This window comes from Charadrius vociferus, unplaced genomic scaffold, assembly GCF_000708025.1.
Source record: "Charadrius vociferus isolate BGI_N301 unplaced genomic scaffold, ASM70802v2 scaffold201, whole genome shotgun sequence".
In the NCBI taxonomy this organism is placed as follows: Eukaryota; Metazoa; Chordata; class Aves; order Charadriiformes; family Charadriidae; genus Charadrius; species Charadrius vociferus.
In genome coordinates, this window is record NW_009646936.1 from 3,478,860 (window position 1) to 3,502,409 (window position 23,550).

The 23,550-nt window shown below is 37.1% G+C and overlaps 1 protein-coding gene across 1 annotated transcript; it reads right to left on the minus strand.

Moving 5' to 3' along the window:
* Positions 1–562: 562 nt before the first annotated feature.
* GABPA (GA binding protein transcription factor, alpha subunit 60kDa) lies at positions 563–20,148 on the minus strand. Its single transcript, XM_009894911.1, has 9 exons — positions 20,069–20,148; positions 18,246–18,390; positions 17,255–17,339; positions 11,786–12,031; positions 8,429–8,623; positions 7,575–7,631; positions 6,413–6,553; positions 4,847–5,039; positions 563–1,111 (listed from the first exon to the last, which is right to left on the minus strand). The coding sequence occupies exons 1-9, from the start codon at positions 20,143–20,145 to the stop codon at positions 883–885; spliced, it is 1,368 nt and encodes a 455-aa protein (XP_009893213.1). The 5' UTR covers positions 20,146–20,148; the 3' UTR covers positions 563–882.
* Positions 20,149–23,550: the final 3,402 nt, after the last annotated feature.

A 23,550-nucleotide genomic window follows, 5' to 3' on the forward strand; every position in this document is an offset into this window, starting at 1 on the left:
TTAAGTCTTCAGTGACCAAGGCTGACTACCTCGCAGGTATAAGCTCCTTGCAGAAGAGCATCAAACCCCGCCCCACCAAAACAACCTACTCTTTGGGCGAGGGCTACTTTTTCAAGTTTTCAAATCACCTGATGGGGGGTGGTAACGGGGGAAGAAGTTTATCTTTGTTTTTTGCTAAATGGCTAGCATTAACAATGTCTTTCAAAACAGGTAAGTACTTGCCCTCATATATGCATATTATCTACATATTACAATGAAATACTCATAATTGGCTTTTCACCGAAGCCAGATCTAAACCTGGATCTCCTTCTTCAGCACTGATCTTCAGTTCGGTCTAGTCTTAGATTCCTTTGCTTATAAACACAGAAGCTATTTTAAGAACCTGATGCTTTGTAACATTTAATATGTCTTTCAGCTCTGCTTGATTAAATGAGAATAATGAGCATGTTTAACTTGGAAAGCATCAAATGCCATTTGGTAGTTCAGCAGAGAACAAAAGACTGGAAAGGACTGAGTTCAGACAACTGGATCAGCCTGCTCGCTGTAGGTTCTTCATTTTTGTAAAAAGCGCTGCAAAAATTTTTTTGTACAGCTGTGGACGCAGAGTGTTGACCACTTTGACCTTCCTCACCAATTTCAGATCGCATACCACAGAGGCCCTGACTCAAAGCTGCAGATGTTGTGGTGATCCCTTAACTTATACTGAAATATACGCTGTTAAAAGATCCAAATTTATGTGAGTCCCAGTTCTTTGTAGAAAATCATGCGCTATATTGTACTGTCAGGAAACAAAAGAAGTTTCCAACTCTGATAAAGGAAAGAGCAGCAGCTGCGCTGGTTATATCGGAAAGGCCTCAGGCTCCCACTTTCAGGTCCTACTGCTTAATTATCTTTCTCTGTTTGCAAGGATGCTGTAGCTAGCGCCACCGCGGTAACTGGCTGTGCAATACCATGGAGCTGCATCTTGGCTAGTTTCTTCTGCTCACATTCTGTGACCAACCGATTCAACTCTGCTGCACTGTATCCGATGAGAGTTTTCAAGTCGCAGACAAATTTGTACACAAACCTCTTGCCTTGTACTTTGCAGATCATGTCTCCATCATAGTAATACCTGTAAAAAAAAAAAAAAAAAAAAAGAGAGAAAATAAGTAAACTTCCAGCATCAGTAACTTTCATACGCATCAGTCATTTACTTGAGGTCACTTGGAGGCCAAAGTATTAATCTTTTTCCCGTCATGATTCTCATATAATTTCATATACCAAGGGAAGAGGGTTGAAAGTTGTCCATCTACCTTGATATGTTAAGGAGAAACAAAACACAGTAATTATTTGATAAGCTGTAGGAAGCACCAGTTCAGAAATGAAGGTCTCTGACCAGTTTAAAAACAGCTGAGGGGGGATGTGTGTGCATGTAAGTTTTATATAGTGCTTTGCCTTAAAAAGAAAATGCTGTTTCCCCCCTCATTACTGTCTTTCGCTTTCTTTACTCGTCTCTGCTTTTTTGAGGAAAACATCACGATGGAAACAGTTTGAAAATGAGTGGTTTCTATACTAAAGCAGCCTTCTCTGCCTGTTGTTTCCAAAGATGAAAGTAAAGATATAAAAGCATGGTTTGCTTTTTTCTTTTTTGTATAGTTCATATGCTGGCAAAACGACATTCTTTGCCTTTATTTACAGGTAAAAGTGACTTCTATAACTATGAATACTTTTTACAACGTGTCACAGAAGAGTTATCAGACCGAGCAGAAATGCAGTAAAGGTGACATAAAGTCTGTATGACCCACTGTACTCCAAAGACATTATAAATCTTCAGGTAAGATCAACAGAACATAGGTTAGAATTCTACAGTTTTGTTGCTGTTCTCTCACTGCAGGCATTTAATAGAATGCACGTTACATTTCTCATTAAGAAAACCCAAGTGGCTGGGACATAACTGGGACCTGATGAGCTTAACAAGCTTGTGATAAATTTGAAAAAAAAAAAAAACAAACAAAAAAACCCCAAACAACCCCAAACAAACCAAACAAAAACCAGATGAAACCAAACCAAACCCCCCCCCCAAAATCCAACACAAAACCACCAACCACAAAAACCCCAAAACACACCAACCAAAAAAAAAAACCACAACAAAACCAAACCAAACCACCCACACAATTTTATTTCCTCAAAATTATCACCCAAATCAGCATGTCACACAAAACATCCCAGATTTCTTAACTGTCTAAAGCTCAGTCCTCTAAGTGACATGCTCGTAAAGCAAAGATAATTCTCATTCACCAGCAAAATTACGTTAATTAAAAGACTAACTTTTGTCTTCCAGCTCTAATGGAAAACTGTACAGGAAATTAATTATTTTCTTCAAGTCTCACTTCCCTAGTGGATAATTAAACAGATGTTGATTTTAGAAAATTTACCAAGGTGTATATAATAAAAAAAGCTGCTCTTCCCTTTTTCACCCCACCCTAGTTTCTATACTGCCTGATTTCCTTACAGCTGGGCAGAAGATCTAGCACATTTCCCAATAATATCAACATCTTCTTCTGTATTAATCACCAATTGACACTAATTTCAGCACATTAGTAAACAAAACATATTACTGTTTTTGTTTTAATAAAACTTTAGCTTGACAACAGTGTTCATCATGGGAGTAGCAAGAGGCATTTAATATCCCTTCAGACATTCAAGTGTTAGAAAACATGTCAATATTGATGCAGCTGCCAAAATGGCAACATTTTGAGAAATGTGATTTCTGTAATTCTGCGACTAAAATATAAATGCAAAACTTCTCTAATAGTGATTTATGCAAATTACTGTGCAGACATCTGTTTAATATCCCAGTGATAAGAACATTATTCAAAAGTTCTTCAGCTGCCTTTGAGATCTTCTGCGGAGTTTGTTGACAAAACCCAAAAACATTAGCATCATTTACATCGTTTTTACATTCCAGAAAGTTTTCACATATACCTTCAGTACACAAATGCATAGATTCACAAAACAGGTTGGAAGTATGGGAATGGCATTGCAACAATACAGGCTGGGGAGCAGCCCTACTGCTTTGGGCAGGAGATTGGACCAGAGACCTCCTTGAGGCCCTTCCTACGAGGGATTCTGTGATCCTATGAAAAAAATAGCATTCTAGTTTAATGTATATAAATAATGTAAGAACAGCTATACAAGACCAGACTGAAGATCTACCTAGAACAGGCTGTAGATTCCAACAGACCAAAAGCGGATGCCTAAATGCCTAAGGAAAAGCATGAAAGTAGAGCAAGCACATAATGACACTGTTCTTGACTTTCAAATATCTGGGGCTAGAAGTTGCATTTTTCCATACTTAATATCTTTCAAAATATTTCTTTTTCATTAATTTGTCCGCTTTCCTCTTAAACTCATAACGTAATTCTGGCATGCACCATACCATGCCTAAAGAAGTTAGGCACAAACTAAAACAAAAGGATATAGTTAAGCGTGTATCCGGTGCCTGCCAGTTTCTTCTGATTCCTCCTGTTCATGCAAATGAGATCCTGAGTAGTCATTTTATACTGACTCTGTGATGTTCATGGTCTTCTAGACTTCGCTCTCCCCCAGTGAAAGTACTTACTCAGCATTACGAATAATGATGTTATTGAAATCTTCCCCAAAAGACTAAAGAAAGCCAGAACATGGTAACTTTGCCATCATTTCTCATAGATGTATTTTTTAATGGAAGTTGATTTTTATTTTTTTTGAACAACGTTAGATGAATTTACTTCCTTTTAGAAAAATAGTGTCGCCAATAGTGGAAATGCTGAAAAGCAGATCTCAGACCTCAGACTTCAACCATATGCCACTTCACTGATATAATTCTTAAAACTGCTTAAACAGTTTGCAGGATTAGGCAATAAATACCTTCCTTGAAAATTAATCAAGAGAAAGAGCTTTAACCGTACCAGAATAAAAAATCAGAAGTTCAAGCTTAATGATTTCAGAGAACTTCAATGAATTGTCAAATGATTCCAGAGGCCAAAATACTCAGGGAAAAAGAGTCTAAAATTCAGGTACTTGTGTTCTTCCACCTCCTCAAGCACATCACCTACAGTGATTCAGTAATACAAGTCCCTTTTACCAATGTCAAGTACAAAATCATAATGGAATAATAACACACTGAAACGCCTTCATTTCTTCAGATAATAAAAGTTAACTATGTTGGAATCACAACTGTTGAAACTTACCTGTCAACTGCATTTTTTTAATTTAACACCCCTACCATAACAACAATGAAAAGGATTAATGAATATTTGATCTTAGAAAAAGTTTTGTAACATACAGTAAAAATTCTTACATACAGAAGACTACTAACAACTACGTAATTACAGGAAAGTATCACTTTATACCATAAGAAGAGCAAGAGGAACACAAACAAGTTAATGGTAAAATATAAAACTAAGTCAGCAATTCAGAATATTCACATATTTCTGTATCTTTCACCAATAATCAATATTGTTTGGCATATTACTGAAAGCATAAATGCTGAAGATGCATCAAAAAAATATATTTCTAAAAGTGAGTTACACAAATTAACTATCATGTCAGTGTTCAATAACCTTGAAAAAAAGAAAATATATTTTCAAGCGTTCAAGAAGTTATTGTACTAGCTTCTTTAAAAAAAAAAAAAAGAACAAAAAAATACCCCAACAAATACCCTACCCCTGAGACTAGTATGATCTGATGCGAAAGAGTAGCTTCAGAAGACCTGTGTATCCCTTTACCAAAAAAAGCTGCAAGACTTGCATTATGATAGTTAAAAATAACGTAGCCAAATGGAAGCAAATCACTGCATATCTGATCAGCTTCTAAAGTTTCTTACCTCAAAGCCCGACTAAGCTTCTCATAGTTCATTGTGGGTTTGTTTTTGCGCTGTCCCCATTTTTGTGCAACCAGTTCAGGTTGATTCAGTTTAAACTCTCCTTCATCACCAACCCAAGAAATACAGTCCCGAGCATCTTTGTCAGTGAGAAGTTCTAATAAAAACTGCCACAACTGGATCTGGCCATTGTTTCCTGTTGAAATAGGAATAACAAGATCCATTTCAATTAGTCCTTTTTATGTTCCCCTCATAGCTAAAAATTTTCAACCAACATATTAAAGTAGACCAATATAGAATGCATGATGGAAGGAAAACTTGCACTTAATTAATTTCTTCTAATTACTCTTTTGTAAACATTTTCCTGCAAAGTCATCAGTATTAATCTATGAAAAAAGACACTGATGAACACAGGGAAAAAAAATAAATCAGGATTTCTCATAAATCTGTCCCCAGAACTTAAGAAAAAAAACCCCAACAACAGTAAACATATCCACTTAGACACATATCTAACCCTAAAATAGAACAGATTTAGCAAGAGCTGCTTATTCTTCTTCAGGCATATACACACACGCATATATATGCATACAACAGAAGTTGGGGTTTTTTTTAAAAAATAGTTTAGTCTTCAATTTTCAACACTAATATTAGAAATACAACAACCCCCACGAACTTCAGCTTAAGCCAATATAACACCTTTCATGTCCAATCATTAAGATTTCTTTTTAACTCAAATATCTGCAGTTAAATTTCTAAACTCTTAATGAGATAAAGATAGCAGGCCTAATGTCTAAAGGGAGAAAGACAGGGTATTCCTCACTGATGTCAGCGATAAAATCTTGGCCTAGGAATCCTGAATGATATCATAATAGACTTTTATGGAGAGTTTAAAACAAATAAAAATTCAAGGGAAAGGAGAGCAAAGGTTTTAACAGAAAAAATTCACAACAGTGGAGACAACCAAAGGAAAAATGACAGCAAGAAAAAAGTAAGATAAAGAAATTAAGATAAGCTATTAATAATCAAAGAGTATCTACGAATAACAGTAATTCCAAAATTAAACTGCAGATTCAGTGCGCTGTTTTCCAGAAGGTGCATTCATTTAACAAAATAGGAATCTTAAACTTGCTAAATTCTAACATCACCAAATTGGGCAGGGCCAGGGGTGGGAAACAAGTAGAGCAAGCAGTAGCAAGGCTAGGATTCTACATCATACAGTTTATTATCTCCCCCTTCTGCAAACAGAAAGAAGTTAAAAGCTTGAATAGATGCTACGCAGTGGTTTGAGAGGACAGACTGTTAAGTGATAGGAAGAGAAATAATTCTACGCATCTCATTTACTGCAAGACTCAAAAGCTGTGGGACCACATTAATGTAGTGCCTGCATGAGCTGACAAACCTGCCAAGTCTGCATGTATTTGTGATACATTTTGTACCTACGGTCCCCTTCATACCACATGGACTTCTACAAACCTCACATCTAGAGTGAAAAAGATAGGTCCTACAAAACTGTAATTCAAATTAATGAGTGTTTACTGCATTTGCATTTAAAAATAATGGAGACGGTACCTGTTCTATTCCCAGGGGAACTTCTATCTTCCCCAGAGATCCTTGGAGCTCTCTGTACTTTAGCTGCCTTTGCACTGCTGTTTATTACTTTAATGGTGGTTGGGGTAGCAGGCTGTACAGATGCTGGAATAATCTGCACAGCTGTAAAGCAGAGAACATTGCAGAACATCAATTATAAATTGCTGGCACAGAAATAGGCATATATTATTTATTACCTGTATTATCATAACATCTAGGAGCTAGCTTTTCCTTTGCTAAAATGACACACTATGTAAGTCACAATGCTAAGAATAATTTAAAGACTTTTTACCTTTTACAGTGGAAATTGTGGTTTTAGACTCATAGCAAAGACGCCACATTACAAAGCTTTAGTTTACTAACACGTGTAATACATGTTTCTGTAAAAAAAAAAACCTCTCATGCCTTTTAGTCTTTATGCTGTTCCCATATGAACTACTCTAATGTACTTTTCTCTATAATTACTGTACAACCCTCCATACCTGCTATTCAAACAGCAATCAAATACTCCTCTATTGCAATGGTGTAAGAGGATGTAAACACCACGCTCTAGGTGGCTTTACCTAGACACAAACCCAGGATATAATACATGCTTTATCTATGCAACATATAAGCCGCTTACAAGTCTTCTGAAAATGGATTCATTTTCTTAATTGATGACACTGCTTCAGCTGGAAGAATGAGTTTCAAATAACTGGAAAGTTACTTTACTAGAACTTGTTCCTAAACAAGTCTGCTCTTCCATACTCCCTTTCAATTTTCAGAAATGCTTTCTTTTGAAATTACAACATTTGAATATATCCATTCGTTAATGCACTATATAATGTAAAAAAACAGAACAACTCAAGATCTCAAATATGTATCCTAGACAGCTTATTTCAAGAGAGTGGAAAACCAACCATACAAAATGAAAGTCAGAAACTTCCACAGTTCAGGTCATACATCACCTTTCAGACAATAACAAAATATCAAGAAAAACAACATTTTGCTTTGAAGTTTAAAATATGCCTTCCTCCCCTCACCAAGAAAAAATTCTCCCTCAAGTGAATTTCTAATATTTTACTATTATAGCGCTGAACCAAAGTAGAGTGCTAAACCTGCAAACAGTTAATTGTGTGAATTAACTGCTGGCAGAAGTACTTACGCTGATCAATAGTAACAGTTGCTATTTCTCCAGAGTGTTCTTGGCTAGCCAACACATCTGCAAATTAGGAAAAAAAAGAAGTTTTTATTTAACCCACAAATTTCAAGTCACTTGAAGATCAAAAACTTTCATATTTCATAAAGGAAAAATGTCAAAATTGGCTATCAGTTTGCAAGGGACATGCATAGCTCTTATGACTAGAGATATTTAACATCTGTCATTCAATTTTTAGAAATCAGGACGTACATGGTGCATTTCAAGGTATTTTATGCATTCTTCATCCCCTAAACCCTTTAGATGTATCACGTAAATGAAGATGCAAATAGTTTTTAGCCTGCCAAGTTACATCCAAGCATGGTAAATCTGGATTGCACATATTATTGTATTATGCACACACAATGCATCACTTATCAGTTGTGTTGTGTACAATCTGAGGATTTCTTTGCTTATGCTTAATAAGCTTCACTTCTATACGACACAGAGATGTCCGTTAAATAACTTACAATCAATATTTAATTATAAAACTGTCAAATTTAGGAGATGCACAAACTAAAAATCTTTATTAAAATAAAGGAGGAATCATCAGTCACTGCTTCCTCCCTATTAGTTATGAAATTTGATGAAAGACAGGCAAACAGTGTTTAGTATGCAGACATGTTTCATAACAGCAGACATTCTCACTAATACCTCCTGTTATCTTGTATTGATGCCCTAATTTTTACTGCCAATATTAAACACAGGAAGAACAACTGCTCAGAATTGGGTTCATCTTAAAAGAAGGAAAGAAATACAAAAAAAAGAGACAAAGGAGGAGGGGGAATAAGTAAAATTAGTTACAGAAGAATCTCCCGTACACTTTCGAAGAAGCTCCAAATGGCTCCAGAGGATTTCTCCCCGTGGGACGCGTTGGAAAAAGTCTTCTTGACTGAGGCTGCAGAGCTCCCGCCCAGGAATACTGAGTGCATTGAGGTCAATGTCAGTCATGCTGAACTCCTTCATCACCCACACCACCCAGTGAAGCACCTGGTCTGTCGACCACTGCACTGGGTCTGGGAAAAGAGAGAGGAAAATGCAAGTCATCTTGTTATATACTGCAAGAATTATATAATCACTTCCATAAAAGTAAATACATAACATCAAGAAGCCTAGTTACCATGACCAAATCTGACTGGATGGAAAGTTGACTCCTCTTAAAATCCTGATGGAGTGGTGTGGCTTGGTGGGGAGATGGAAAGGGCAAAAAAGGGATTTTCTTCAGCAAAAGCTTTTACATCAGAACTACACCTGACATTTCTCAAACACAGAAAATAATTATTTTTCTTTTTCCATAGGACTTTAGTTTCAAGAAAAAAAGAGTAGTGTCTCTAACACAAGGATGCTTTTCCTCAAATATGTTGATCAGCATGTGATTATAACTAAGTATTACATTCTAAATTCATTCACGTTGTCCCAGTTTCTAAACTATCAAAAATCACCATCATATTGGGTTTGGCTGGGATGGAGTTTATTTTCTTCACCGAAGCCCATAGAGTGCTGTGCTTTAGGTTGGTGACCAAGACTTTTTAGCTACTGTAGAGCAGTACTTGCACAGAGTCAAGGTGTAGTGACTAACAAACACCCTTGGGGTAGAACATGACTCACAGAATAAACCCTTACAATGGAAGAAGGCTCAGAAGAGATGGGAACGGTGAAGTGCCCATGCAGCTCAGAAAATACTGCAAATTGAGATAATGACTTTATCTCAACAAAAAGGAGACTGGAAGGTGGCCTCTGTTTTAGATAAACAGATACCAACAACTGAGTGGATCAATGGGTGGTGTAAATGCCTCCCCGAGTCAGCCAAACCACGAACATGTGGCTCAGCCCAACACACAGCACACAAACTGGACAATTAGCAAAAGAATTTCGAACACAGAAACAGCTTGAGCTGGTTTCAGCCCACATATTCCTTCCTGGCGACCAGGGACACCCAATATCGTGATGGTGAGCACATTATAGAGACCTGTAATGGGAATCACATTGCTATTGTGATCAAACATATTGCAATCGCTGTATTTTTCTAAGCGTAACTTACCTTTGTATTGTATTTTTACTACAATTCGTATCGCTCTGCTAAATCAGAAATCCCATATAACATCAATCATCTCCAAGTAAATTTGATATTAAACATTACACCCTCCACGCGTGGAGTGTCTAAAAGAACCTGGTCAGAGAGTATTGGACTGCAATGCAAGGCCTCCTCTGTTTCTCACTCGGCCACCCCATTGAGTGGGCTGGGGCTGCACAAGAAGCTGAGAGGGGAAACGGCTGACCCAAACTGACCAAAGGGACATTCCATACCATATGACATCAAAAGTAGCAATAAAACCAAAATGCAGTTTTTCCAAAGTAGCCCTTGCATGGAGACTGGCTGGGCATCAGCCTGCTGGAGGTGAGTGATTGCTTTCACATCACTTTTTCTTTTTTTCTTTTCCTTTCTTTCTCTCCTTTTTTTCCCCTAAGTCTATAAACATTATCTAGGAGCCACAAACTCCATTTTGCCTAATAAAGGACAGTAACATTGCACCATTTTTCACTGATGCTACCTAAAGTCATGCAATGTAATCCTTTGCTTTTCAAAAGATTGAAGGAATAGTTCCAGATGAATAATTTCAGATAAATTCATAGAACCAAGCCTCACAACTCTTTGAAGGAAACTGGCCTCTTTTTCTATTATTTTTTTTTTTTTTAGATGTATATTTGTAAATGTTGAGAAAAGAAAAAAAAAAAGGCTTTTTTGGTTTTGGGAGACTACCTAAGAATCTTAAGAACATTTTTTATTCTCAGAAACTTCCAACTGCATCGTAACATAGAACTTAGTGGTGGCCTTATTTCAACCCAAGTCCCCGCAACATCAACTCAGATAACATTTAAAAATTCTACTCTTTCTAAGAAGGCCGTTTAGCACATTTTTCTGATATCAAGAGACCACTGTTATACTCAATACAGAGATCTCTGCCATAATCAACTGGTATGATTTTCCTGGAAAATCTACACTCCCATGACACAAAAGACACTAAACTTTCAAAGTCACATCTGTGGGTTACAGGGTTTTCTTAAAGCAGCAACATTATTAAAGTTTATTAACAACATTACTCAACATAACAACAACATGGTTTTAAGGAATTTCCTTCTTATATTAATGGGAGAGCATGCTGAAGAATGTCAGTCTGCTCCTGATAACGCCTCACTTTTTTTGGAACATTCTGTGTCAAATCCCCGATTATCAACAGGTATAGCGTGATGAAAGCCATTTTGGAAATGCTTGTCAGTGAGAGCAAGAAAAAGGCATGAAAGAGCCATTGCTTTAGTTACCAAAAATACATTCAAAATATTGTCAAGCTACATGTCCTGCAAAGAAGACCTGTGACTTTACTAGAAGTCTTAAACACTTCCAAATATCCCACTTGCCAAATACATTTCAGTTTTGCAGGTCTGCTTACATACTGCAGCTTCATGTGCTGAATATGCCTTGACAGTACATTTCTTCAAGTCACAACAAGCAACTCAGCTGGATAATCTCCTGAACGTGATGTAGGTCTAAAACCCACAGTTTCAGCTCAATCCTGAGCAAGGATTCAGAGATGCTTTTTCTAAGCTAACATTAAATTAGCAGCCTGCCAAGTAACAACATCAATTCAAGAGACGATGATCTACCAGAGTAGTGATATTCAGGTTTGAATGATCTTTTTCCACTATGTTGAAGCCAAGTATGGCTTTCCATGCAAAATCTGATGTTATACCATAGTCAGCATCCCACAATCTATGAACAATTTGTTTCAGTCTCTTTAGAGGGAACCCCCACCGAGTCTAGTTCAAATTCAGACACACGTGAAAAAGACCTTCATCACTAACATACACATTTTTAAGGAGGGGAGGAAGAAGAAAACTGCTTTCTAAAAACTGCAATGACAAGAAGGTTCTGGAGCAAAATGCACTATTTTAATAAAACTATTACAAGCATTGATTCTATTTCTCTTTAGCTGTCTCTTATGCAGAGTTATTTGCATTGTACTCACCCATGCCATAACAAGCCTTCTCTGAGGTATCAGAGGACTTTAATTATACAACCAATTAATTATAATTTATGCAAAAAGGCCAACCCCCCAAATGAACAAAATAACCAGCCCGCACCTCAGCACACACACACACACAGAGCCATGTGGCATTACCATAGGGTATTCCAAGGCGCTCCTGCTCCTTTCGGTAGCCTTCCAACGCTGCAGCCCATCGTGTCACTTGTTCAGAGGTCTCATCTGAAATTGTTGTAATATGTTTTGTTCCATCCAAGGTTATCACTTGAGCTTCCTCAACAAGGTGAGCTTCAGCCTCTGCATGATGAGCATCTGGATCAATCACTACCTCCACAGTCTCCACAGGCTTCACAATTTCAAGGATGTTTAACTTGGGCTCTATCCCTAGACATAGAAAGAAGAAATACAAAACTTAAAGATAGCAATGCAAATATGACAAAAACATTGTTTTAAAGCTTTCTGATTAATAGGTGTTAGCATACTTGGGAAAGAAGCATGACACAAAAGCATCACCAAATTTCTGCAAGTGTCCTAAATTAGAATAACACATTCTATTATACAGTATATATTTTAGTAAGGTGAATACAAAGCTGTCCCTCTTTCCTCCCCCGGTATTATAGCTTCCTGTTCTATTTAGGTGATTCATTTCACGTATCTTGAACAGAATGTTCAGCATGTGGGCATAAAGAACAAGTATTTTGGTCTGCATGAAATATACTGAACCAAAGGAAAAAGGCAAACCCCCAAAAAACAAAACAAACATCCACCTCTTTCACCCAACCAAGAGGCATTTCTTTCAGCCTGTACCGTATTTCCCTGCCATCTCTGGGATCTACACACAGGAGTTAACATTTTCTTTCAGTGACCTGCAAGAGGCAATGTGTTCAACAACAAGTTGAAAGAAAACTAGAAAATTTGTCATGTTTTAAGCTCAATTAGCTATATCATGTTCTGGTTTTACGTCTGTCATTTAAGATATTAGACCATGGAGTTGGAAGATCTAGCTGTACCTATTCTGCAGCAATAAAGAACACATTCAGTAATGCCACTAATACTTGTATCATCACCTCTTTCATCTTCTGAGAAGGTGTTTTGTCCAGCTGCTGCCTCACCAAATTTCTGACATTGTATAGAAGATTTTTCTTGTCATTATAATATGCTAAACAGAAAAAAACCTTTCCATTTTTTGTGACATAACATTTCCATTATAATAACAACTAACAACCACACTTCTTTAACAGATTTGTAACAAACATATTCGGACACTGGAAAAAAAATAATCTGTAAAAATCCATTTTAGCATGACTTGGAAAACCTTGATTAGGGTTAGGCAGTTGAAAATAGGATTCACAGAACAACGCACACCCAGAATAACTTCAGTATCTTGTGCCATAAGCTATTACTTTGTGTCCCTCCCATCTAATCTATATTAAAGCTCAGTGTGAGATGGTAGGTTCTGTAGATGATGGGTCTTAAAATCTAAACCCACAACCTATTCACAGTTTGTAAGGGAAAACAAATGTAGTACCTACCTGTAGCACAAGTAAGAACAAACCAAGTATTTTGCAGTATTCCTCTAGACTTTAAAAGCTTGAGAAAAATATTAGAAAGGGAATACTACAAAGACCTTAAGTACAACACACAGCAATATGAAATTAAGGAAGTGAAAATAGATGTAGACAGCCAGAAAGTCGTTGATTAGATGAAGCAGCAAACATGAAGAAAAAACAAACAAGAACCTCACTTTGGAGACTAAGTGTTTTATCTAGGCCATCGAAGATTAACATTCGCAGCACAGGCTTCTTTTAAAGTCAGATAGAAATGGGTAAGGGAAAACACCAAGAGTTAAGATTCTATTTTTGTTCTTCAGAAAAAGGAAGTAAAGAAAAAAGGCTTCTAGAGAGAAACAGTTCACTATTGCTGAACAAAATAATTCACTGTCTGTCAAATAACTACTTGTCAAAAGAACTGTGAATCTATTGCTTTATCCATAATGCAAACATGGAGATCAAAGTGATGAATCTCTACAGAAGAATCAGTTTATAAGTAAAAATGTTGTGAACTAACAGTCTGCCACCTAACCTACTGCAACGTTAGATCAACATTAACTCACTTGGTTTGTCTGCATTTCTTCTCACATCCCTCTCTTTACCTACCGCATAAGAAAAAGATGTCCAGCCTTCCTTGGACAGCATGCAAGCTGTGGAACACAACGTGACAATGTCACACAGCCCAGAAGCATAAACTGGCACAAAAAGTAAAAAAAAAATTCAAGGACACTAGCTATCAAGGCATGTCCAGATGTTGCCAGTACAAGCCACTTCACTGCTAATTGTCTGAAGCTAGAGCATATACTACGATTAAGACTGACCTACCCGTTTTTTGTTGTTGGGTTTTTTTTTAACTTGAAATGTCTAGTATTAACTACAGCCAGAGAGAGAACATTAGTCAAACTCCACGTTTAATCTAAATCAGTATGTTTCGTTACATTTGTGAACCATTCCTTTATATAATAAAAATAATAAAAGCCTAGTTATTGCAATGAGGAGTTACACACTTAAAACAGGACTCAGATGTCAGCCACCTAAATCCGAAGAACCTTTTGTGCTTAACCACCACTTAGTCCCAATATCTGTGTAAATATAGTACAGCCACACACACATGCTCAGAAATTCTCAAAGTAGCTAGACACTAACCTCATATGTCAGTCAAGCATTTAAAAAGTAGGTGGAAGAGCATTTGTTTGGGAAAATGTTAATCTTGCAGGTGTGCTTTGGGTGTGCATAACAGAGAACTGAGCTGAACACAAACAGCAGCTACAGACACTTTCATTCACCAACATGGCCTTGACTCGTTTAAGTTTGTGTATGTGGCATGTGAACGACTTGAACAGCATGTTATCTGGACTACCTGTTCAGAGACTCAGCAAATGAGAAATATAAAGCAAAACTACATTGCCCACCTCCATAACATAGGTCTCTCTCCTCCTATCATTCAAACCAATGACTGTCAAAGATTGAAAGTGCTGGAATTCGAGCAGCAATCTAGTATCTGTCTCCCACAGTTCATCTGAAAAAAAGTGTGCAGGTACTTCCATTCAACCTTCCTTCTACTCTGGTGATTAAGGAAGTAGAAAAAGAAATAAAGGATTCCTTCCGGTGACAGACTGCCAGCCAGAACTTCCACCTCTGAAGTTTTCCTAAAAAAGATTTCAACTTATGGCACACAACCAGCACTGAAATTTACAGTCAGAAAAGTTTATATTCCCTCCACACTACTAATTTCTTTCCTTTAAAAAAAAAAAAAAAGCAAGCAACTAGAAGTAGGGTCAGAATCAATTTTATGATGTTATCATATCTCAAGAAAGAAACCACCTATCAATCTAAACAACTTAAGGATGGAAAAATATATTATTTATATTATCTATTATATTGATATTATCTATAGCCTGACAGGCAGGAGAAAGGCTTGATCAGCTATAACTTGTGTCTGGATTAAAAAAAAATAAAAAAAAAAAGACCAAAATATTTGCTATGGAGGTCTTCCAAATGAAAGTTTTTTTAAAATTCTTTGACTTATGATGCAATGCAGTTACTCTGATCTCCACCCACTTGCAAGAGGCTTAGTTCAGAGCAGTACAGAACAGGGCTGCACTCCAAATAGCTGTTCTCACAATGGCAGGAAAACCATATACATTTCCATTCTTCAAACCAGGAGAAAGGAGTTAAGGCAAGGTGGACTGACAGAATGGTCTTTCTAGTAAAAAGAACAAACAGGTCTGATATTTTATCTGCTGTAACTTATAGTGTTTCATGCAAAGGTATTTTAATATAAAAGAACTACAATGGACTATTATTCCTCTGAATTTACAGATGGCTTATCAAAATTCGATAGAACATGAAGCAACATAACAGCTCGCTTCTTAAGAAATATGTGAGTTTCAACCATCACAAGGATTAGCATCATTGATTACTGCTAGCTGAACTCTATATACTATACAAGTTGTGGAAAAATAAATAAACCGAGAATCATTCAATACCTCATCCACAGAAGAAAAACACGCAGATGGCATAAGAGGCTGTTTTTTCTCTCTGGCTTAAACCGTCACTGCAGTCAGAGTAACAAGTCCACTTTGTTACTCTGCTAGTGATCTAAAGAGCTTCCTTTTATTATTTATATCCCTGCTATTTGTTTTCTGATATTCTCTCCTGCCATACTTTACTTGCCTTCAACAGATGGATTTGTTAGGAGTTGCTTAAGTGTCGAGTATCATGGCCTGAAAAACAACACTGAGGATCGTTCCGAAGTTGTATCAAAGTACTTAATACTCAGGTGTGTGAGAGAGAGACAGAGAGAAAGCTCTTTGTGCTATATGATCATGCACCTCAGTTTTACATTAAAGAAGAAAAAAAAAACCAACCCCAAACTCAGGAAGAAAACAGAAGATAACAGTGAAGATATTTATTACCCACATCTTTTTGAAACTGGAGCTCCGAGCACTGCACACTACAAGTTACTGGGCACGAATTAAGAGCAGTTATTCTAGTACCCTGAACGATATTTCTATTCCACTTTCAAAACCGCAAAGGTAGTTCAATCCCCATTACATACGGGGAGCTGAGGATTCAACCTAGCAGTAGTCACCTGACACTCAGCATTAAATGCAAATCAGAAATCTTACTTAATACTGTTAATACAAAACAGAAAGGCTTTCTTCTGTCTACCCTATGCTGAAGCCACAAGAAAACGAAATGTGGTCCCCAAGTTTTGCTAATCTGCTTTGCTGACATAACTCAAAACAGATAATCAAAGATACCCTACTCCAGTAGGAACCTGTTGCCACTGTTTATTTGAAAATATGGCAAACATGTAGCTGTTCCCAGAGCCCAATATGAATGTTGTCTTCAGTGAGTGGTGGCAGTCCTCCCCCTCAGACATATGCAGGAGGCAAAAGAGAAGAACAGGACAAAAAGTAAAACAATAAAGCTACTCATTCCTGAGGATTCACCAAAGGGAAATCCTGTCATACCTGATAATACAAATAAAAAACTATACATCAAAAAATCCCTACCCACCTGGTTAAAGTTCCTTTGTCACAATGGTTTACTCTGAATTCTCATCCAAAGAAAACAGACAATAGATAGCGATCCTAGCCTTTCATACCAATTTTTAGTTAGCTACATATACTCTCATAATCTAATCGTTCATCAAGCACACAAGCTCACTTGCCTCACAAAGATGAAACTGTCACCTACCTGGACAAAAATCTTTTGCCTGCTTAGATACTCGGCCTGGTATGAGTCATTACTCACCCTTAATGAGAGCCTCATACTTTAATTGTCACTACTTGACCCAGTTTTATTTGGTTTGCTTTTTAGAAATTGATATGAAGTTACTATAAAAGACATTTTGAATAGATCAATGACATTTATTTTAATTACTACAACTTATAACCACAGCACACAATGAAAGAGATATTCTGAAGCTATGTGATCATTCAGTGATTTTTCTCAATTTTACCACTAGAAATAGTAGGGGATTGGTTTTGCTCACAAGTGCTCCTACAACATTAATTTATCTGTACGACAGACAAACATAACTGCTTACCTTGCCTAGATATTACTTGTACACTGAGTTGCACTGTTCCATCTGTTTTTACTCCTTGATCAAAAAGGCTTCGATCTGGGTCCAGCTTGATAAAAGCAAAAAAAAAATATTAAAAATACGTATCATATTTTTATCAGAAAATATCACAGTTATAAGAAACTACTATTGTATTTTAAACTTCAAAAATACTTAAGTGCCTGCAGCAAATTTTCTGAAGAAGCACGCAAATATTTTTAGTATTATGCAAACATAGCACATGACAAAGAACTTCATCAGAATTTGAAACTCACCACACTCTTCTATTTAAGCTAGTTTCACTTACAGGGACATTTTTTAAACTAAAAAAGCAATGCAAAACCTGGAAGTACCTTCACTTTGCGAAAAGTATCTACAGTTCCTTTTCCCAGTTTTTAACACATAAAAAGATATTGTCTTTAAAGCAGCATTATCCCTGTTGTTTCTGGAAAAGCCACATATGTTCGATTATGACTACAAATAAAACATCCAGCTAAACACAACGTGAAACAGTTACACTAACACATGGTGATGCCTGCAGAAATAGTGTTGAGGGCAAACTTTCTTGAGTGATGTTTTGCTATCTATGCACCTGAACAATATAAAAACCTTCTCGCTTTATTCAGATTCAAAAGAAGATTAGACTCACATAAGTTCAGGCAGCAACAAATGTTGTGGGCTACCTCAAGAGAAGATAGTGTTGTTGTTGCCCTCATTCTTCATTCACTTGCAAGGGTATTTTTTTATTTTTGCTTTCTTACTCTCACCCCAGGAACCCCCAAATTTTTTTTATTCTAGTCACACTGAATTAGTACATATTAAATAGATGAGAATGAACCAGAAATAAAATTAAAAGCTTAATTACAATTAATATACCAAATGAAGCATGAAATCCACAAACAATGGAAGAAAAGAACAAAGTATGTAAAATGGTTCTCCATCAAGATGTTAAATCTTTCATAACATTTCAATTTACCTGGATATCTTGCAGGCATATTTCATGTGCATCTAAGGAACACTGCAGTCTGGGTTCCAGCAACTTCTTAAGATTTCCAATTGGTTCATTGATGTCAATAGCTTGACTCACAAATTCTGCTGTGGTGTAGGTTTGCTCAACGATGCTTAAATACCAAATTAATACAACAAATCATTACCTACACGTTAGCACAGCTTATGCAGTACAGTTGGTGTACAAAAGCTTAAAAAAAGTTAGAGGTAACCTACATAAAAGGTAATACTGACTCTAAAATCTAAATACCATCCAGAAAAGCTCTTAGCTTGAGTAGAGAGTGAATTACTAAATTTGGTCCCATTGATTCTACCGTTGTGTAACTCTTCTTTTCCCCCCTCGCAGTTCAAAAGCTAGGTTAAATACCAGGATTATTTTCAGATCAGTTTTCAAGAGATTAAGCCATGATTAGTATATTATACATTATTAACTTGCATGTAGAGTAAACTAATTCTATTTTCCTTTCCTAGACTGTATTTAAAAGATATTTATATATATGCATGTATATATGTTTAATATATATATTTAAAAGGTAAAAACAAATACAGAAACTTAACAGATGGGGAACATAGAAGAAAAAAAAATAAATCTGCTCTTATGCAGAGTAATTGTCCATGTCTTTTAACCAGTCAGCTCAAGGATAAGCTTAATGCATACAAGAAACAACCAGAAGGAACTACAGCAACATGGAGCCCTGAAGGAAACATTAGTCGCATGTCATGGTTGCCCTGCACTAAAATGGTGACAGTATCGGTGTAGGCTTTCAGAAACATCAATGTTATGGGACCTGTATCTTTACAATTACCTTAGACATCTGGCGTCCCTACATTTACACAGAAGGAAATCATAAAGTATACAGACACCGTCAGTTTGTAAGTAGTGAAAATATATAAAGAGCTCAGAATAAGAAGAAATTAATCAGTAGTTTTGAATCAGTTCTCCAAAACATGTTTTTAAGGAGCAGGTCACCTACCAGCCTCAGCTATTTCTATCCAACACATGAACTGCCTTCTCTGTGCTTTCAAAAGCGGTTGTAAAATTTAGGAGGGAAGCATTAGGAAGAAAAAAACAGGTTGAGGTAATTTAGCCAAAAGCTATCAGACTTCGATATCTATGGTTTCAATGGCCCTAACAATATACATATAGTCAATATATAGAACATCATTTCTGCTCTGTTAAAAACAAATGACCCTGTATAACAGTAAAGCAATGGACTGGAGAAACTGCAAGGTTCATCTCAATTACAGAGGGATGCACAGCTGAAAGGTTTGCAGCATGTACATGTAGACATAGTCCTACATACACGAGAGTAGGGGAAGAGAACTACTAAGAATTTAGCAAGAGACAAACAAAACGGTTTGGGATTTAATCAATTAAGATTGAAAAATACGATAGCACTATACTAGTTTCCTATAGTGGCTACAGTTCCACTTCAAGAAAACCACCATTTAATTACACATGAAGCAGAAAAACTGAAGAGAGCACAGGCAAAACGAAGAACTTTGTATCCAGCAAGAAAGCTGAAAAACTGCGGAAACAATCAAAAGCAGGATTATGGAGATCACAATGAGCCCGCTACTTCTGCCAGTTCAAAGTTAGTTCTTTCGTCTAGCTAGAAAACACTTGGACTTATTTCATAACCGTGGCCATCTCTGAAGCGTTACAAAATACCCAATAATAAATCTGAATAACCAAACTCAGTGTGCTCACCCACAAATCTGAAACCAATTAAAGATAATAAATAAATAAATTGCAGCCTAAGGACACCAAAAAGCAAAGCGAGTACATACCTTTCTTCAGTGCATTCCTGTTTCTCAGTTCCATCGATTTCTATTTCTATCAGCTCCTCTGCCTCTCTCTTAGTCATGGCTAAAATGTCTTAAGAACAAAGCTATGAACAGAGAAGAAATTTTTTTGTAAGTCACAGACAAACAAAACTAGATGATGGGTTGCGTCCTATCAAACATCTTTTAAACCAAACACCAGGATAGCTTTTTAAAGACAAAAATTCACCTAAAAAATAAAGCCAAAAGCTAATACACATTTCACAAAATACATGACAATACCTGTTACTCAAACAAACACTCCAGGGGCAAATCCAGGACTACAAATGGACATTAGGCACAGAGCCCAAAGCCTGATTTTTTTGAAGGCATCCAAATTTACGGAATATTTTTGTTATGGGCCAGCTACAGCTTTTAGTGGCCGGTTGCAAAGAACTTCTGAAAATTCTTTGAAAGTTACATGTCTTTTGCCATCTAGATTCAGCTACATACTACCTTCCTAGCAAGGCTGAAAGATACTATTTATAAATTTCAGCAGCTTTTTACATAAAATGCTGCAACAGGAAGCTAGACAGAAGATCCATGATTTTCTCATAAGTAAACAAACTCAACAATAAAGTGTTTATTGACTGTTCCGTCTTTCCACCCATTCCTCTCATGGGCGATCACTTGACGATAGGTACATAATGAATGCATCTTGCCAAGTCCCAAATTAATGCAGTATATTAGCAATTAAAAGGAAAACTATTCTGTGACGATATTCTCATTGACACTGCAGATTTTCGTGCCCTGTAGAATACTGGAGTCTGTTGGAACATAAGGGGGAAAGAAAGAATTACAGCCTTTGGTCTGTGAAGACATAGTTTGTATAATACTATCATGTTTCACTGACCATCCCACACATCATAAGCATGAAATACATACAATAGAGAACAGGGCCAAATTATAGTAACAGTTTACAATAAATAACACCACCAACTTATAGGAAAAGGAGTAGGAAGTAGGAGTACAGAGGAGAAAAACACTTTTGAAAATGCAAAACAAGCTACTACTTAAATATCCACAACAGAAGAGATTAGTGAGGAATTATCCTGGAATCATTCTTTCCCAGGGACAAGCCTACCCCAAACCCAATTGTTAATAAGTGAATTTCTTAAAGACAAGTTAATAAGGGAACTTACTAAACTTTAAAACTTCTCAAAAGCAGAAGTACAACAAAGTTGTACCGATTTTTACAGAAAAGGTTAAAAGAAATTCGAACTGCTCATCTTATTATATCCTTCAAAAATTATTATGTAAAATTAGTTTTTAGGAAATCAAGTGCTGCATCTGACATGCAGCTACCAGGGCTAGACAGCACCTGATGAGGTGCACCTCAGACAATCTGTAAGAAGCTACCAGGGCTAGACAGGAAGTAAACAGCACCTGATGAGGTGCACCTCAGACCTCACGACAAGAAGCAAAACTAGGATCTGTTCTGCTCACAGATCTGGCTCCATGAAAATCCCCTAACTGCCAGGGTAGGGTCTGCTGAACTGGAGTGGTAGTATCCACTGAACAGAGTCCTGGGAATCTAATTTCCGTATCACTTGATCTTGTCTATCACCTTCACAATAAATGGGGAAGAATGAAACACCACTTCTGAAGAGTGAAGACAAGCTTAATTAAATATCTGAAAGAACTAACACCTGCATGGCTACAGGTGATCTGGTTGACTGTTACAAGATTTTTCAAAATTCAGGTTTGAGCAAAGTCCGTTACTGAAAACTCCCAAAGAAGCTAACTTGTACCATAATAAAGGGGGAAATTCATTCTTGTAGTAGCAATCGGATTAAAAACCTGAAACAACGTAACATTTTTTCTGAGGAAGGGAGTTTACGAGTAAGGTCACAAAAGGGGTTAGACTACGATTTCTGTTCCTTGACATATTCCTAAGTTATTTATTGAAAAAGCTCTGCAGACATGGAGAAAGAATCACCATCTTGAATGATTTCTGGGAGAAAATATTCAATACTGCTAAATGCAAAGTGATGCACAGTGAGCATATGTTGTAACAGCACAGTAACTATATAGAATTAGGTAAGACATTTTGAAGTCCCTGTGGATTGGACTCCAAATTGGCAGCTGGACGAGTAACTGTTCACTTACTCTTTAAAGGCAGTTTGTGGTTGCATCTCATAGGCTCTACTACATTTCTGATTACCCTGAGGAGATAGGAGAGGGGAGCACAGGCACAGGTAGCAGCAGGTCCAGAAAGAGGAAGAAAGATGGATCCACTGGACACAGATGCAAGCAAGGGAGGCGATGGGTGGAAAGAGGAAGAATTACATTATGAAAACATGGGAAGTCATTAACAGTTCAGAGAAACCTAATGGGAAAAATTGTTTCATCTTCCCTGTGCTAAACAGAAAGAATCTTGATGATACTAACATTTCGCACAAAGTCTAGAGAACTTGCTACAGGATGATGCACAGATTGAACATGTACGTAGGTTCAGATCAGACTAAGCTTCCTAAGTCTTCCCTGAAGGCTACTGAGAAACAAGAGAACTCAAACAGCCTGGTTTGCTAGGAGGGTCAATGTGGTAGGAATACCACAACAACAGCGTTTGTTGGGAGGAACATATAATACTGTGCTTCATTTGTGGAAGTTACAGTCTATTGATTGTTGTTTGTTTTTATTTTTCCTTCAACCTAGAAAGCCCTAAGACTTACCTGTTATCCAAGAAGGAATCTGGCCATAATGCCCGACACAGACCTCCACTAACCCAAGAGAAGGCACCTGTTAACAGAGCCTTTTTTTCCCCTGTGCAATAGCACACTGCTATTACAGTATCTTTTACAGTTTGGCATTTGCAGTCAGGGGAGAAATACCATTGTTCTGTTAAGATCTGTGTTTTCTTTACCCGAGAACACAAGGAAGTAAGCAAGTAACAAGCCCATTGCAATAGGGAAACAAACTCTACTAGTAGAATTAGTGTTTGTTATCCTACCAGGTAATCGTGAAATGGGGGCAACCGCTGGAGCCCATATGCATTATCATCTAATACTGAAGCCAAATCTATTTAATATTTCTGCTGCCGAGAAACTCCACTGTTCATTGAGCATTTGGTACTATCGATCCCTGTCATTGTTTGAGTTGGTAAATACCAAAGCAAACGAGGTAACAAAGATGACAACTCATACTTTATAGATCAGCTTTTGCAAGTTACCAGCCAGTTGGGATCTAGCACAAAGACAGTGGACCGCTAAACGGGGTGGAGTCATGCCAGGTTTCAAGTGGTTTCCTTCCTTATCAATAATCGTAAGTTAGAAAATAAACCCGAGTGAAGTGGTTGTGCCGCACGTACCTGGCCGAACACCAAGAAGTGAACTACGTAAGATGCCACATACCCTCGTACGTTTTCACCCAAAAAATAAGTTTTTACGAGTGGAGTAAGTTTTTACGCCGCGGGGAGGACTGGCGGACCTCAGTCCGTGCTGCCTGCC

Excerpts from the sequence above, each read along its gene's own strand:
- GABPA (XM_009894911.1), bottom strand. The coding sequence starts at position 20,145 with ATGACTAAGAGAGAGGCAGAGGAGCTGATAGAAATAGAAATCGATGGA. Across the intron at positions 18,391-20,068 it reads CAGGAATGCACTGAAGAAAG|CATCGTTGAGCAAACCTACA; the intron begins GTATGTACTCGC and ends TTGGTATTTAAG. Across the intron at positions 8,624-11,785 it reads GCGCCTTGGAATACCCTATG|ACCCAGTGCAGTGGTCGACA; the intron begins GTAATGCCACAT and ends CTCTTTTCCCAG.